General features: G+C 41.7%; 1 protein-coding gene across 2 annotated transcripts in view; it reads right to left on the bottom strand.

Moving 5' to 3' along the window:
- The window catches only part of ca9 (carbonic anhydrase IX), an 82,853-nt gene that overhangs the window by 48,409 nt on the left and 20,930 nt on the right, over positions 1-13,514 (bottom strand). For both annotated transcript variants that reach the window (XM_059989536.1, XM_059989535.1), the window contains exons 4-6: positions 13,114-13,256; positions 11,692-11,784; positions 6,727-6,793 (exon numbers count right to left, since the gene is read on the bottom strand). In XM_059989536.1, coding sequence (XP_059845519.1) covers positions 6,727-6,793; positions 11,692-11,784; positions 13,114-13,256 — 303 coding nt within the window. The remainder of the gene's footprint in view (positions 1-6,726; positions 6,794-11,691; positions 11,785-13,113; positions 13,257-13,514) is intronic.

Genomic DNA, 13,514 nt, shown 5'->3' with positions numbered 1-13,514 from the left:
TTTATATATCCTGTTGTAATTTATAATATATTTTAGTAATGCTTTGTACTGCAGCTGCAAAACAACAAATTTCACAACATACGTCAGTAATAATAAACCTGCTTCTGATTCTGGTTCGGATTCACCAAGTAGCAAGAGCGTGGTGCACACTGCCAGGGCTAGTGGTAGAGACAGGTACATTGGGGACATTTTGGAGAATCTTAGATAGGCAGAAAGATGAAAGAAAAAGGAAGGGCTTTGTGGGAAGGAAGGGTTAGATTGATCTCAGAGGAGGCTAAAAGGTCAGCACAGCATCGTGGGCCTATAAGTCTGTATTGTGCTGTAATGCTCCTTGTTCCATGAATCAAAGCAGAAAATTCTCGGAACATTCATGAGGTCAGGCAGCATCTGTGAGGAGAATATTCAATTTACTATTTCACTTTGATCACTCCCTCAGACCTTGAAGACCATCGAATGAATATTATTTTAAAAAGTAATACATTAAGAGAAAGGGGATGAAGTAAGAGAGGCCAAGTGGGAAAATAAATCTACATATGACCTAGCCAGAAGATCAGAGTAAATTCCATTCTTTGATAAGCACTCCACCAACTTCCTCCCAAACATTACACACAGCTTTTGGTTCCTTAGGTGCATTTCTGTCAATCAGGAAATCTCAAATCTTTGTTTAAGTTACCTGGTTGTCAGACACTGTGAATTTATTGGCCACCTTCATGAGGCGGAGAAAACAATGGTCCTATTGTTCCAATTACCTTGATATTTATCACCCTGTCGATGCTGTTTGCTCCGTTGCATTTAAGATGATTTGCCATTTCTGTTGTAGTTTTATCTTAGGTGTTCCTAGCACCACTGTTCACTGCTTCAAATAACGTGAAGTTGGCTAATACGAACTTATCAAATGTTTCTGATAACTTCTGAACCATAGAACCATGCACTGCCAACAGATAGCTGAACATTTTGAATGATTAAAATTAATCACAAAAGGGAACTCAGCCAACTATGGTAAAATCCTGAGCAACACACTCAAGATGATGGAGGAAATCAGCAGATTAGACAGTGTCTATAGAGGGGAATAAACACTCAATATTTTGGAGCTCTGCCTTCTCCCCCCCCCCCCCCCCCTTCTTATTCTGGCTTCTGCTGCCTTCTTTTACAGTTTTGGCTTGAAATATCAACTGCAGAATTTTTTGTGCTTATGGTAAAACACTTCCAGGTTCAAGCAATTAATAATGTGTTTTGACTATAAAGCATTCCATGAATTTTACTTCAAAAAATCTGGGCTTCAGATCTTTGGGATTCAATTTTTTTTCACTTAGGACTGATGTAAATTTTTTCCTGATCAGAGAATTAGTAGAAATCCGTGAAATCTGATATTTGCCATTTTTCTTTCAGTGTGATGCTAGAATGCCTTTTTAAGCTGCCAACCAGCTGGTTTTCTGTTCACTTTCCTATTTATCATTCACAGATGGACCTTTAATCAACATACCTTCAAAAAAAAATCCAACCACATCTGTAACAAGGATGTTGCCAGGTCTTAAGGACTTGAGTTTCGAGGGAAAGGTTGAATAGGTTTGCACTTTATTCCCTAAAGTGCAGGAGAATAAGGGGAGATCTTATAGAGGTATACAAGATCATGAGAGGTTTAGATCGGGTGAATGCAGACAGGCTTTTCATTATGTGAGGTTGGGTGGAGGTCATAGGTTTAGGGTGAAGGGTGAAAAATTTAAGTGCACTCTGAGAGGGAACTTCTTCACTCTGCAGGTGGTGCAAGTGAGGAACAAGGTGCTCGTGGAAGTGGTGGACATGGATTTCAATGCAACATTTAAGACAGGTTTGAATAGATACATGGATGAGAGGGGGTGGACGGCTATGGACCCCAGGTGTGGGACTAAGCAGAAAAATGGGCTAGGTGGGGCAAAGGGCCTGTTTCTGTGCTATTGAGCTCTCTAACTCTATGACTGGAAGCATCAGTATGTGATGCACCATCAATAACTCACTCTGAGACGTAAGGCGAGATATCAGCTATTATTGACTGGAAGAAGGAACCAGGAGTGAGTGACCATCATACCATGTCCTGGAGACTGAGGCCGAGCGTCAGGCCTCAGATTGCCTTTATACAGGGGCCTGTGGGAGGAGCCACAGGAGCAGTCAGCAGGGGGCGTGTCCAGACAGGCACACGTAGTTCACCACAGTATGTGATTCTGAGAAGCAAATTACAAGGTGGTTCCTGCTCGTGTGGCTATGGCTTATAGCATCGCAACACAACCCATGAATACCGGTATCAGGCAAATGGATTTGTGCCACAGGTCCACTTCAGATGCTTTGAGGATATCAGGAAGAGCTGTGTATTTCCAGGATTGCTGCTGCTTACCTCACGTGGTCTTGGAGGCCAAAGAGAAGCCTCCAATTTCATATAGAGTTTTAGGAATCCTTTACAGCCAAAGGAAAAATCAGGCATGTCTTACATTCCTATATTTTCTAGCAGCCTTTCAGAGAAAAGAGCCTGAAGGATGTCATCTTAGCCGAGATGCGATCCTTGAGTGTGAGCAAAAGAGTCAAGCAATGGAGAAGAAGTTACTTCAGTCAACCAAGTCCATGTCAATTATTCTGCACTCATCTGTACGAATTCTATTTAGCAGCATTTGGTCCACAGCCTTCTACAATGCAGGGTAGGAGATGTACGTAGATATTTTGTTAAATTAGAGTTTACAGAGGATGAGAAGCCACAAAGAGAAAAGTGGACGAGTCTAATCTGGAGGTGTTGCAAAATGTGTTACATGTTGGGAGATGGTGAGGTAAGTGTGTGAGGAATTAGAAATGACTGGAGTTTGGGATATAGCCAGTGTATGCAAAATAGAATCTTTTACGTTCAATTTGGATACAATAAAATAGGAAGTGTTAGAAATACATAGCAGCCCAAACAGCATCAATCAAAAATACATCTCAGGTTGGGAATCTCTCAATTGATTGGGGGAAATGTTAAAGCTGTTTCAAACCAGTGCAAGGACAGGTCAAAGATGGAGGAAACAATATATCCAAATCAGCAAAGGTCTGTGATAGGGGAAGGTATAAGACATTAAAATACAAGTGAGTCAAGGCAAGCTTAAGAATGTGAACAAAAGCTGTCTCCAGAGAAAAATTGAATCAGATTTATTGCCACTTGCATGCAGCAGTAGTGCAGTGCAGAGGGATAAAAATTACAAAAACAAACAGTGCAAAAAAACGGAAGAAAACAAGTGTTCATGAGTTCATGAGATCTGGCAATAGTGGGAAACTGTTTCTGAATCATTGATTGTGGGTCTTAACACACCGGTACCTCCTCAATGGAAATAATGAGCATTTCCCAGACGGTGATGGTCAGTGAAGGATGCCACTTTCTTGAGGCACTATTTCTTGAAGATGCCCTTGGTGGTGGGGAGGTTTGTGCCTGTGATGGAGCTGGCTGAATTCTGATGATGTTCCTTTATTTAAAAAGGGCAGCAGGGTTAAACCAGGTAACTACAGGCCAATGCGACTCAAGGTAAATTTTGGAGAAAATTCTAAGGGATAGGAATTGCATACACTTTGAAAGGCAGACGATCTTTGGGGACTATCTGTATAGTTTTGAGCAGGGAAATCCCATGTCGAGTGGGACCTTGTGTTTTAGATTCATAGTTCTCTGATAGTGGCAGCATGGGAAAGTAGGGCAGTGAAGGCACCTGACATGCTCATCATCAACGTGAAAGGCTCAGGATATAAGAGTCGAGGTATTGTGTTGCAAATTTAAAGAACACTGCTTAGACTGCACTTGGACTAATGCACGTAGCTCTGGTTATGGCACTACAGGAAGGATATTTTTAAATTCTTTTTTAATTTATCGAGATACAGAGCAGAATAAGCCCTTCCAGCCCTTCGAGCTGCACCACCCAACAGTCACCATTTTAACACTAGCCTAATCATGGGAAAATTTATAATGACCTACTAACCTCTCAACCAGTACGCCTTTGGATTGTAGGAGGAAACCGGCGCACCTGGAGGAAACCCACGCGGTCACAGGGTGAACATACAAACTCTTATAGACAGCAGCAGGACTTGGACCAGGACTGCTGGTTCTGTAAAGTGTTGTGCTAACCACTATGCTACTGCGCTGCTCATGATGCAAAGTGGTCGCACTGGAGAGAATATAGAGAAGATTCACCAGGATCTTCTTCTACTATAGCACTCTATGACCTTACAGAGTTACAGAGTTATAGAATGCTACAGCACGGAAACAAGCTCTTCGACACATCTAGCCCATACTGAACTATTAACCTGCCTAGTTTCATCAACTTGGACCAGGACCACAGCCCTCCATAATCCACTCCCATCCATGTACCTATCCAAATTATTCTTAAATTTTGAAATCGAACTTCTGCTGGCAGTTCATTCCACACTCTCACCATCCTCCAAACGATGAGGTTTCCCCTCATGTTCCTCTTAAACAGTTCACCTTTCACCCTTAACTCATGAACTCTGTTTGAAATTTCACCTAACCGCAGCGGAAAAAAAAGCCTGCTTGCATTTACCCTATCTACACCCTCATAATTTTGTATACCTCTATCAAAACTCCCCTCATTCACCTTACGAATTATTTTTGAGTTGGACCTATATATAACAAGAATAGTTTTACAAATGGCAAAATAAGATCACTTCTAATTTCATTAAGGTCACTTAATTATCCAATCAAATCCCTGAATATCCTAGCATACTTCAAACAAAGATCACAAGAGTTGAGTTAGAAAAGGCACAGTTCGTCCCTCCATCTATGCCCCTTGTCATCTTATACACCTCTATCAAGAAATGTCTTACCCCCCTTCACTCCAAAGAAGAAAGGCCCTACTAGCTGAACATTCTCTCAAAAGGCATGCTCTCCAAGCCAAGCAACATCCTGGTAAATCTCCTCTGCAATCTCTCTCAAGCTCCATATTCCTCCTACAATGAGGTGACCAAAACTGAACACAATGTTCCAAGTATGGTCTAGCCAAAGATTTAAAGAGCTGCAACATTACCTTGTGCTTGTTGAACTCAATTCCCTGATTAATGTAGGCCAGCACTTCATAATATGCCTTCTTAACCACTCTATCAACTTGCAGTGCAAATTTGAGGGACCTATGGATGCAGACTTCAAGATCCCTCTGATCCTCCACACCGCTAAGAATCCTGCCAAATTCAAACTTCAAACATTAACAGTACTTTACTTTCTCTATGTTCTTGAGATTGTTGGTAAGTTGGCTACAGAGTTGATCAGTGACTGAGAACCTATGGTCATTCCAACCCAGTGTCAGGACTAGTGCAAGCCGAAAGTCAAAGTTCAAGTCAGATTTACTGTCAAATGCACAAATATATGTACGCACGGGTGCATTGAAAAACTTGCAGCAACATCACAGGAACCATGCATCATATCAGCAACATCACAGGAACCATGCATCATATCAGCAACATTCACAAGAAAAGTATACAGTAAGCATAAATTATAAACTGTAGTTGAGAGGGTGAATAGTTTCAATTTCATTGGCATACACATCACTGGGAATCGCACGTGGACTGTACACACCGGCTGTGTGGTGAAAAAAGCACAACAACGCCTCTTTCACCTCAGACAGCTGAAGAAGTTTGACAACAGTCCCCCAAATCCTCAGGATTTTCACCATCGAGAGCATCTTGACTGGCTGTGTCACTGCCTGGCACTGGAAATGTGCTACCCTTAATCACAGGGCTTTGCACAGAATGGTGCTGACAGTCCAACGCACCTGTGGATGGGAACTTTCCTCTATACGGGGCATTTATACCAGCAGGTGCGTAAAAAGTGCCCGGAGGATCATCAGGGACTCCAGCCATCCCAACCACAAATTGTTTCAGCTGCTACCATCTGGCAAACAGTGCCATTGCATTAAGGCCAGGACCAACAGGCTCTGGGACAGCTTCTTTCACCAGGCCATCAGATTTATCAATACACATTGATCTGATTGCATATCTGACTCTACATACATGTATATGAAACAATTATGTATACAATCTTAGTGTTTGGGCAATATCCTCCCATATTTCCCTTCCTTATTGCTTGTACATTACGATGGAGATGCAACATAAAGATTTTTACTCCCTTGGATATAAGGAATAAAATAAATACAATACAAATACACAATTTTTACAAGAAGGAACACAATTAGAAAAATGAAGAGCAACATATGCAAATACTGGATGAACTTGAGTGCAAAGTGAAAGATATGTTTTAAAATAAGACCATAAGACATAAGAACAAAATTGGGCTCTTTGGCCTATCAAGTCTGCTCCACCATTTGGTTTAGAATCCCTCTCAAACTCATTCTCCTGCCTTCTACCCGTAACATTTGCATCCTTAATAATTAAGAAGCTATCAACCTCTGCTTGAAATATACAAAATGACTTGGCCTCCACAGCTGTCTATGGCAATGAATTCCAAAGAGTCCCCATCTGCTGCCTAAAGAAATTCCTCCTCACCTTCTATCAAATGTCTCTGATAAAATTTTAGGGCATATAAGCTTCTGAAAATTTTGTTCAAGATGTCATGTAAGGAATTACACTTTGCTGCAAAAGATTTAATTGAATTCAAATACCTTGTTAATATGGGAAGGAGAGAAAATGAACATCATTTGTGTAGAAACTGCAGTTGTCCACACAAAAACATGAAGAGATAATTATTCTTGATCAACAGAGCAAGTATGCAATTACCTTTTTCAGAAATGTCTTCAAGTTTATCAAAAATGGGATTGTAATTTTTATTATCTTGTGCTCCCTCCTGCAAAATAGGGACATTGAAACAATTATCAGTCTGGCATATAGAACATATATTTTCATTCCAGGCTATCATCAGATAAATAGCTTATACTTGGGCAAATGCTGCTGTTTTGTAACGTGATGTCCAAAAGCATCTCCAGAAATCTTACCAACACATACAGTATGTTTAGCATACCATAAAAGAAGATAGTTGGATAAATAACCAAAAGCTCAGTCGATCAGTTAGCTGTTAAAGCATTGCCTTAATGAAAGAAAGGAACGTAGAACAGAAAAAAGACCCTTTGACTCCTCTAGTCCATGCTGAGCTGTTATTCTGCCTAGTCCCATTGATCTACACCTGGACTGTAACTCTCCATACCCCTCCCATCCAGGTAGTTACCCAAGGTTCTCTTAAAAGATGAAATCGAACTTGCATCCACCACTTCCACTGGCAGCCCATTCCACAATCCCACCAAACTCTGAGCGAAAAAGTTCGCCCTCAGCTTCTCCTTAAATATTTCACCTTACATTCTTAACCTATTACCTCTAGTCTACTTTCACCCAAGCTCAGTGGAAAAGCCTGCTTGTATTTACCGTATCTATATACCCTCCCCCATTAATTTTGTATGTACTTCTATCAAATCTCCCATCATTCTCCTATGCTCCAGGGAATAAATAGGTTCAAAGGTACACTTAAAGTCAGAGAAATGTATACAATACACATCCTGAAATTCTTTTTCTTTACAAACATCCACAAAAACAGAGGAGAGCCCCAAAGAATGAACGAGTTAAATGTTAGAACCCCAAACCCCAGCTCACCTCTCCCACACACAAGCAGCTACTAAATTCCTAGCCTATTCAACCTTTCCCTATAATTCAGATCCACACGTCTCAGCATCATCCTTGTAAATTTCCCCTGTACCTTTTCAATCTTACTGATAGCTTTCTTGTAGGGAGGTGACCAGAACACACACAATACTCCAAACTTGGCCTCACCAATGTCTTACATAACTTCAAAGTAACATCCCACTGCTGTACTCAATCTATGAAGGCCAAAGTGCCAAAAGCTCTCTTTACAATACTATCTACCTGTGACTCCACTTTCAAGGAATTATGGATCAGTATTCCCATATCCCTTTGTTGTACAGCACTCTTCAGTTCCCTACCATTCACTGTATATGTCTTACCCTGGTTCGTTCTCCCAAAGTGCAACACCCCACACCCTTCTGCATTAAGTTCCATCTGCTATTCCTCAGCCCATTTTTCTAGCTTGTCCTGATGCCATTGCAAGCTTTGATAGTCTTCCTCTCTGTCCACTATGCCCCCAGACTTGGTATCATCTTCAAATTTAGCTGATTCAGTTTACACATTTATCATGCTTGCTATACAGTAGATGACAAGTAGATAAGGCATCAGTCTAGTGATCTGAAGGTCGCTAGTTCGAGCCTTGGCTATGGCAGTGTGTTGTGTCCTTGAGCAAGGCACTTAACCACATATTGCTCTGCGACGACACTGGTGCCAAGCTATATGGGTCCTAATGCCTTCCCTTGGACATTGGTGGCATGAAGAGAGGAGACTTGCAGCATGGGCAACTGCAGGTCTTCCATACAACCTTGCCCAGGCCTCAGTCAGCATCGAAAATTGATGGACAGCTGAAGAAGAAGAAGAAGAAGAGAAGAAGAAGATGACCAAAAACACAGATCCAGCACTGATCCCTGCGGTACTCCACTAGTCACAGAGAGGAAACCATTTACTATCACTCTCTGGCTTCTCCTGTGTAGCCAATGTTGAATCCAATTTACTATTTCACTCTGAATGCCAAGCTGGAAGGTGATAGGCAAAACCTGGTGAGGGAGAAGGTAGGTGGGTGGAGGAGGAGATATGAAGGGAGAAGCTGGGAGGTGATAGGTGGAAGAGGTTAAAGGTTAAAAAAGAAGGAATCCGATTGGAGAGGAGAGTCAACCATTGGAGAAAGGAAAGGAGTAGGGGTACAAGAGTGGGGGTGATGGGCAGGTGAGGGGAAGAGAAGAGGTAAGAAGGGAGCCAGAACGGGGAACAGGGAAAGAGAGTAGGGGGTAGAAATTACTGGAAGTTGGAGAAATGTATGTTCATGCTATCACTTTGGGGGCTACCAAGACAGTGTTGCTTCTCCAACCTGAGAGTGGCCTTATCATGGTAATAGAGGAGGCCATAGACTAACATGTCGGAATGGGAATGAGGAGTGGAGTTAAAATGCAGATGGAGTGAAAGTGCATGTTGGTTAGGTGGAAAAGAGAGGTTGGAGATGGAAATAAAAGTTTGGAGAAGGGTAAAGGAGGCAAGGAATGGGTGATGGTGAAAGTCAAAGACTGTTTATTTTAACAGAGAGAGGTCATCTTGGTTGATAGACGTTGGAGGAAGGAAAGAGTCAGAGAGGGAAGAAATATTAACTCACAACTTCTCAGTCAATAAGTTCCATCACAAAGTCCATATTGTGATGGCTGTGGCAGGCAGCAAAACCATTTTCTTTTACATACATGCTTGTATCTTTTCTACTTAATTTTATATTCACATCTTTATTTGTTAACCATGTCATCCTGATGCACCATCAATAACTCTCCGAGACGTGAGGTGAGATAAAGGCTTTTATTGGCTGGAAGAAAGAACAAGCAGTAGTTGACCACCACGCTGCATCCTGGAGACTGAGGACGGGGCAGAGTCCCCAATCGTCTTTATACCGAGGTATGTGGGAGGAGCCACAGGAGCAGTCAGCGGGTGGGGGGGGGGGCATGTTTAGACAGGTAGTTCACCACACATCCCATCTCCAGTAAGGGAAAATTTTACTAATGGCATGCCAAGTACATGAGGGGAACAGATTTTAACTGAGAAAGGTGTGGCATTTTCTAATCAGTATTTACTGAGGTGGTGTTATGAACCAGAGTCCCTTTAAACCTGTGTTTAAATGAACAAGATTCTGTTCCAACTGCTTATTCCATCTACAGTATATGATAAAATAATTCTGGTTGTAAAACAGTTCTTGTAAAACTAAAATGTAGATATAATTTCTTTGTGAAACTGAGATACCTCAACATACTGAGTTAGCTTTTCTGATTTTTCATATGTAGCAATGGGACATAGGGTGTATGGTTTCTCACTGGTTTTGAAGGTGTTATGTTTATACTGTGGAAATGCTGATCTACATACTCTGCAGATTAAGCAGTTAAACCCACCCTTTTACAGCAACAGACACAAAGTGCTGGAGGAAGTCAGCAGGCTAGGCAGCATCCATGGAAAAGAGTAAACAGTCGACATTTCAGGATGAGTCTCTTATTCAGGACTTGAAAGGAAAGGGAAATGTTAGAGTAAGAAGGTGGGGGAGGGGAGGGGAAGAAGTACAAGGTGGTAGGTGAGAGGTAAGACCAGGAGAGGAGGATGGGGGTGAAGTAAAGAGCTGGGCAGTTGATTTGTGAAATAGATAGAGGGCTGGAGGAGAGGGAAATCTGATAGGAGAGGATAGAAGACCATGAAAGAAAAAGAAGGGGAAGGATCACCAGTGGGAGGTGACGGACAGTTAAGGAGATAATAAGGAATGGTGAGGGAGAGTGTTGATCGTAATTGCTTAAAATTTGAGCAATCAATGTTTATGCCATCAGTTTGGAGGCTACCCGGTCAGAATATAAAATGTTGCTCCTCCAACCTGAGTGTGTCCTCATTGCAGCAATAGAGGAGGCCATGGACTGACATGTCGGAATGGGAACTGAAGTGGCTGGCCACTGAGAGATTCCACTTTTACGGTTTGTCTTTGTTGTAGGGTTTACACCCAGACTTTGCAAAGTAGCAGCAACTACCAAAGCAACAAAGTCCTGAATTCATTTCAAAATCCTGAGCAACAAAGAGCTGATTATCTAATCCAACTTTTCTGGCAGGCCCCTCTGCCTGGAAGAGATATAGACTACAATACTTATATTCTCTGACCCAAATTCCCTCTGAGTGGAACTCTGACCTGGAAGCACAGAATAAATCTCAGAATCTAGATTCAAGATCGTTTATTGGCTTTCTTCAGACACAGCAGTAAAGGAGACAAAGTGATGGTTAGGCCAGAATTGATGCAGCATAAAAAGCATACAATAAGCATAAAGACACAATATAAAAACAAACAAAAAATCATAGCAATTATAAATATAAATGCAATTCTATAATACAATGTACAAATAACTGATGTGGCCATAGATAAAGATTGGCTTATATACATTGAGAAATTATAGGTATTACCATCAATATTATCTGTACATAAAGTGACTGTGACAGAATGTGATAAAAATGACAAAGTGACTGTTGGCAAGAGGAACTTTTCTTGGCAAGACATAAGGGAACACAGTAGGAGAGTGATTGTGTCAATGTAGCCATGGAGTGTAAGTGCAAGGGCAGATGAAGGGTGCTGAGTGGCTGTGGACAGGAGTGGCTGAGGTGTATGTACTAGGATATCACATCGAAGCTGTCCAGAGGTCAAAGGTGATTGCATTCAGCATTGCATCCCCACAACACCGGGGAAGCAGGAAAATCCCACAATTTGTGTACAAGGCTAATGCTTTGCAGCAATACAAGGACAACTTTGGAAACCTTACATTCCTTAACATTTTAAGGGTGGCAAATGAAATGTGACTTTCAGTTGGTGTGAGTGGGCTCAAAATAGTTAAGCCCGTGTTCTATTTTCAGTTGAGCTGTGACCATGAGGCTACTTTTTGCATTACATACCACAAAAAATCAGAACCAGCACAGATTTTTCATAGCACTTCTTCAAACAGCTTTTAAAAGCTTGAGGGTTGAAGAAAACGGGTTTGAATTCACCTTAAGAAAATGGATCAGGAGGGAAAGAGATTTAAAATCTGTTAATAAAGGTCTTGAAATGAATAAGAAAATGATGTATTGATGACATCTTACCTGAAATAAAACTGCCAGGACAGCAAGACCATCTGCTTGCATCGCTGCATCTTCTATACGTCCATATTTGGAAGCATAATGAACAACATGCATCTGAAGTATTAAGGAGAACAAGTTACATCTGTGAATATCTCACTTATAATTCAAGTGTGGCTTTATGTACTGCATATTGTTATGATAGTGGCTGTGATTAATGGTCTGATTAAGACTACATGTACAAACAGTGTGCCTGTATATTTTAATAGACTGCTCCCTCATTTCCAAGCCTCAGTGGGCACTTTGTCATGCCTCCACAGCTGCCTGTGGCAACGAATTCCATAGATTCACTACTCTCTGGTTAAAGAAATTCCTCCTCATCTCTATTCTAAAAGGACGTCCCTCTATTTTGAGGCTCTATCCTCTGGTCTTAGACTCCCCCTTCATAGGAAACATCCTCTCCACATCCACTCCATCAAGACCTTTTAACGTTCAGAAGTTTTTTTTTACCTGCATAGTAAAATATACACTTTTAATAGCAAAAAGCAACCAATTGGAAGATGCCTGCAGGTCAGGCAGCATAAGTAAGTGGAGGGATGGTTATGTCTTGAGTGTGAAGTAAGGGTTCCCAACCATTTTTATGTCATGGAGCCTAACCATTAACTGAGGGGTCCGTGGACCTCAGGGTGGGAACCCCCTGGTGTAGAGGAAAGATAAAGAGGTGAGAGGGCAGGAGGAGACAGGGGCTGGTAGATGATGGATGGAACCAGGTTAGGTGAGGCTTGATGGGCAGATAGAGCTTGGTGGGGGAGGGTAAGTGGGGAATTTAGAGACAGAGGCTGGTGGGTGATTGGTGGAAACAAAGGAATAGCTGTAGGAGGATGGACTTTAAGGATGCCCTTTACTGCATAGTTATATGACTGGCAGCTGTAGACAGCAGAGGCTTAGAGAATCCATGTGGGGAAGCCCTATAGGTATTAAAAGAAATCTGTGTGGTGTTGCAGCTCCTAAATCTGTCCAGGCTTTAACAAGGTTACAAAGAAATTCAATTCTGAACATCTGGAGCATTAACTCTGTTTCCTTTTCCACTGGTGCTGCCGACTTATTATGTGTTCCATTGTTATTTCAGATTCCCAGTCTCAACTAGTGCGCTGTTTTAATCTTCATCATGTTAACTTTAATTAGCATCATTTAAAAAATATATATTTCTTGGAATTCTTCCCAATTCGAGTCAGAACCAGTACTTGAAGTGCAAAGATCCTGACGGGAGCCCTGAGGCGAGGCTGCATTGTAAAAGTCTGTGGTGTTCAGATAGATCAGGAGGCCTAGAGGTACCATTGGCTGATGGTGGGGAGGTTGGAGGGTGCAAATTTCTGCGAGGATTGTCAAAATACAGTAGTTCACTGAATTTTAGCTGACACGAGATCAAATGCTTGTAGTCCTTACCTCAGCAGCATACTGTGTACCATCCACTGTGTGCTCCGATCCTGGAGAGCCCTCCGATCCCCAGTGAAAATGCAGCTGAGCTGCCAGATATTCCTGTGACAACCCACCGCTTATGGCCATTGAATTTGGGAGGGAAAGTTTAACTTGAAAAATAAAAGCAGAACAGTATTATCAGTCTTTTCCACTAACCTGTAGGGAAACCATAAGACCATGAGATATAGGAGCAGAATTCAGCAATTCGCCACACCAGGTCTGATCTGCCATTCAACCTTGGCTGATTAATTTTTCTTCATTCCCTTAATCCCATCTTAACCCCGTAAATTGTAACACTCTTTCCCTTCAAGAACGTATCAATCTCGGATTTAAATATATCCAGTGACTTCTTGCCCACCATAGCCTTC

Source organism: Hypanus sabinus, chromosome 14 (genome assembly GCF_030144855.1).
Source record: "Hypanus sabinus isolate sHypSab1 chromosome 14, sHypSab1.hap1, whole genome shotgun sequence".
Classification (NCBI taxonomy): domain Eukaryota; kingdom Metazoa; phylum Chordata; class Chondrichthyes; order Myliobatiformes; family Dasyatidae; genus Hypanus; species Hypanus sabinus.
Note: the sequence above shows the minus strand (reverse complement) of the source record. Positions and strands in the feature narration are given on the sequence as shown.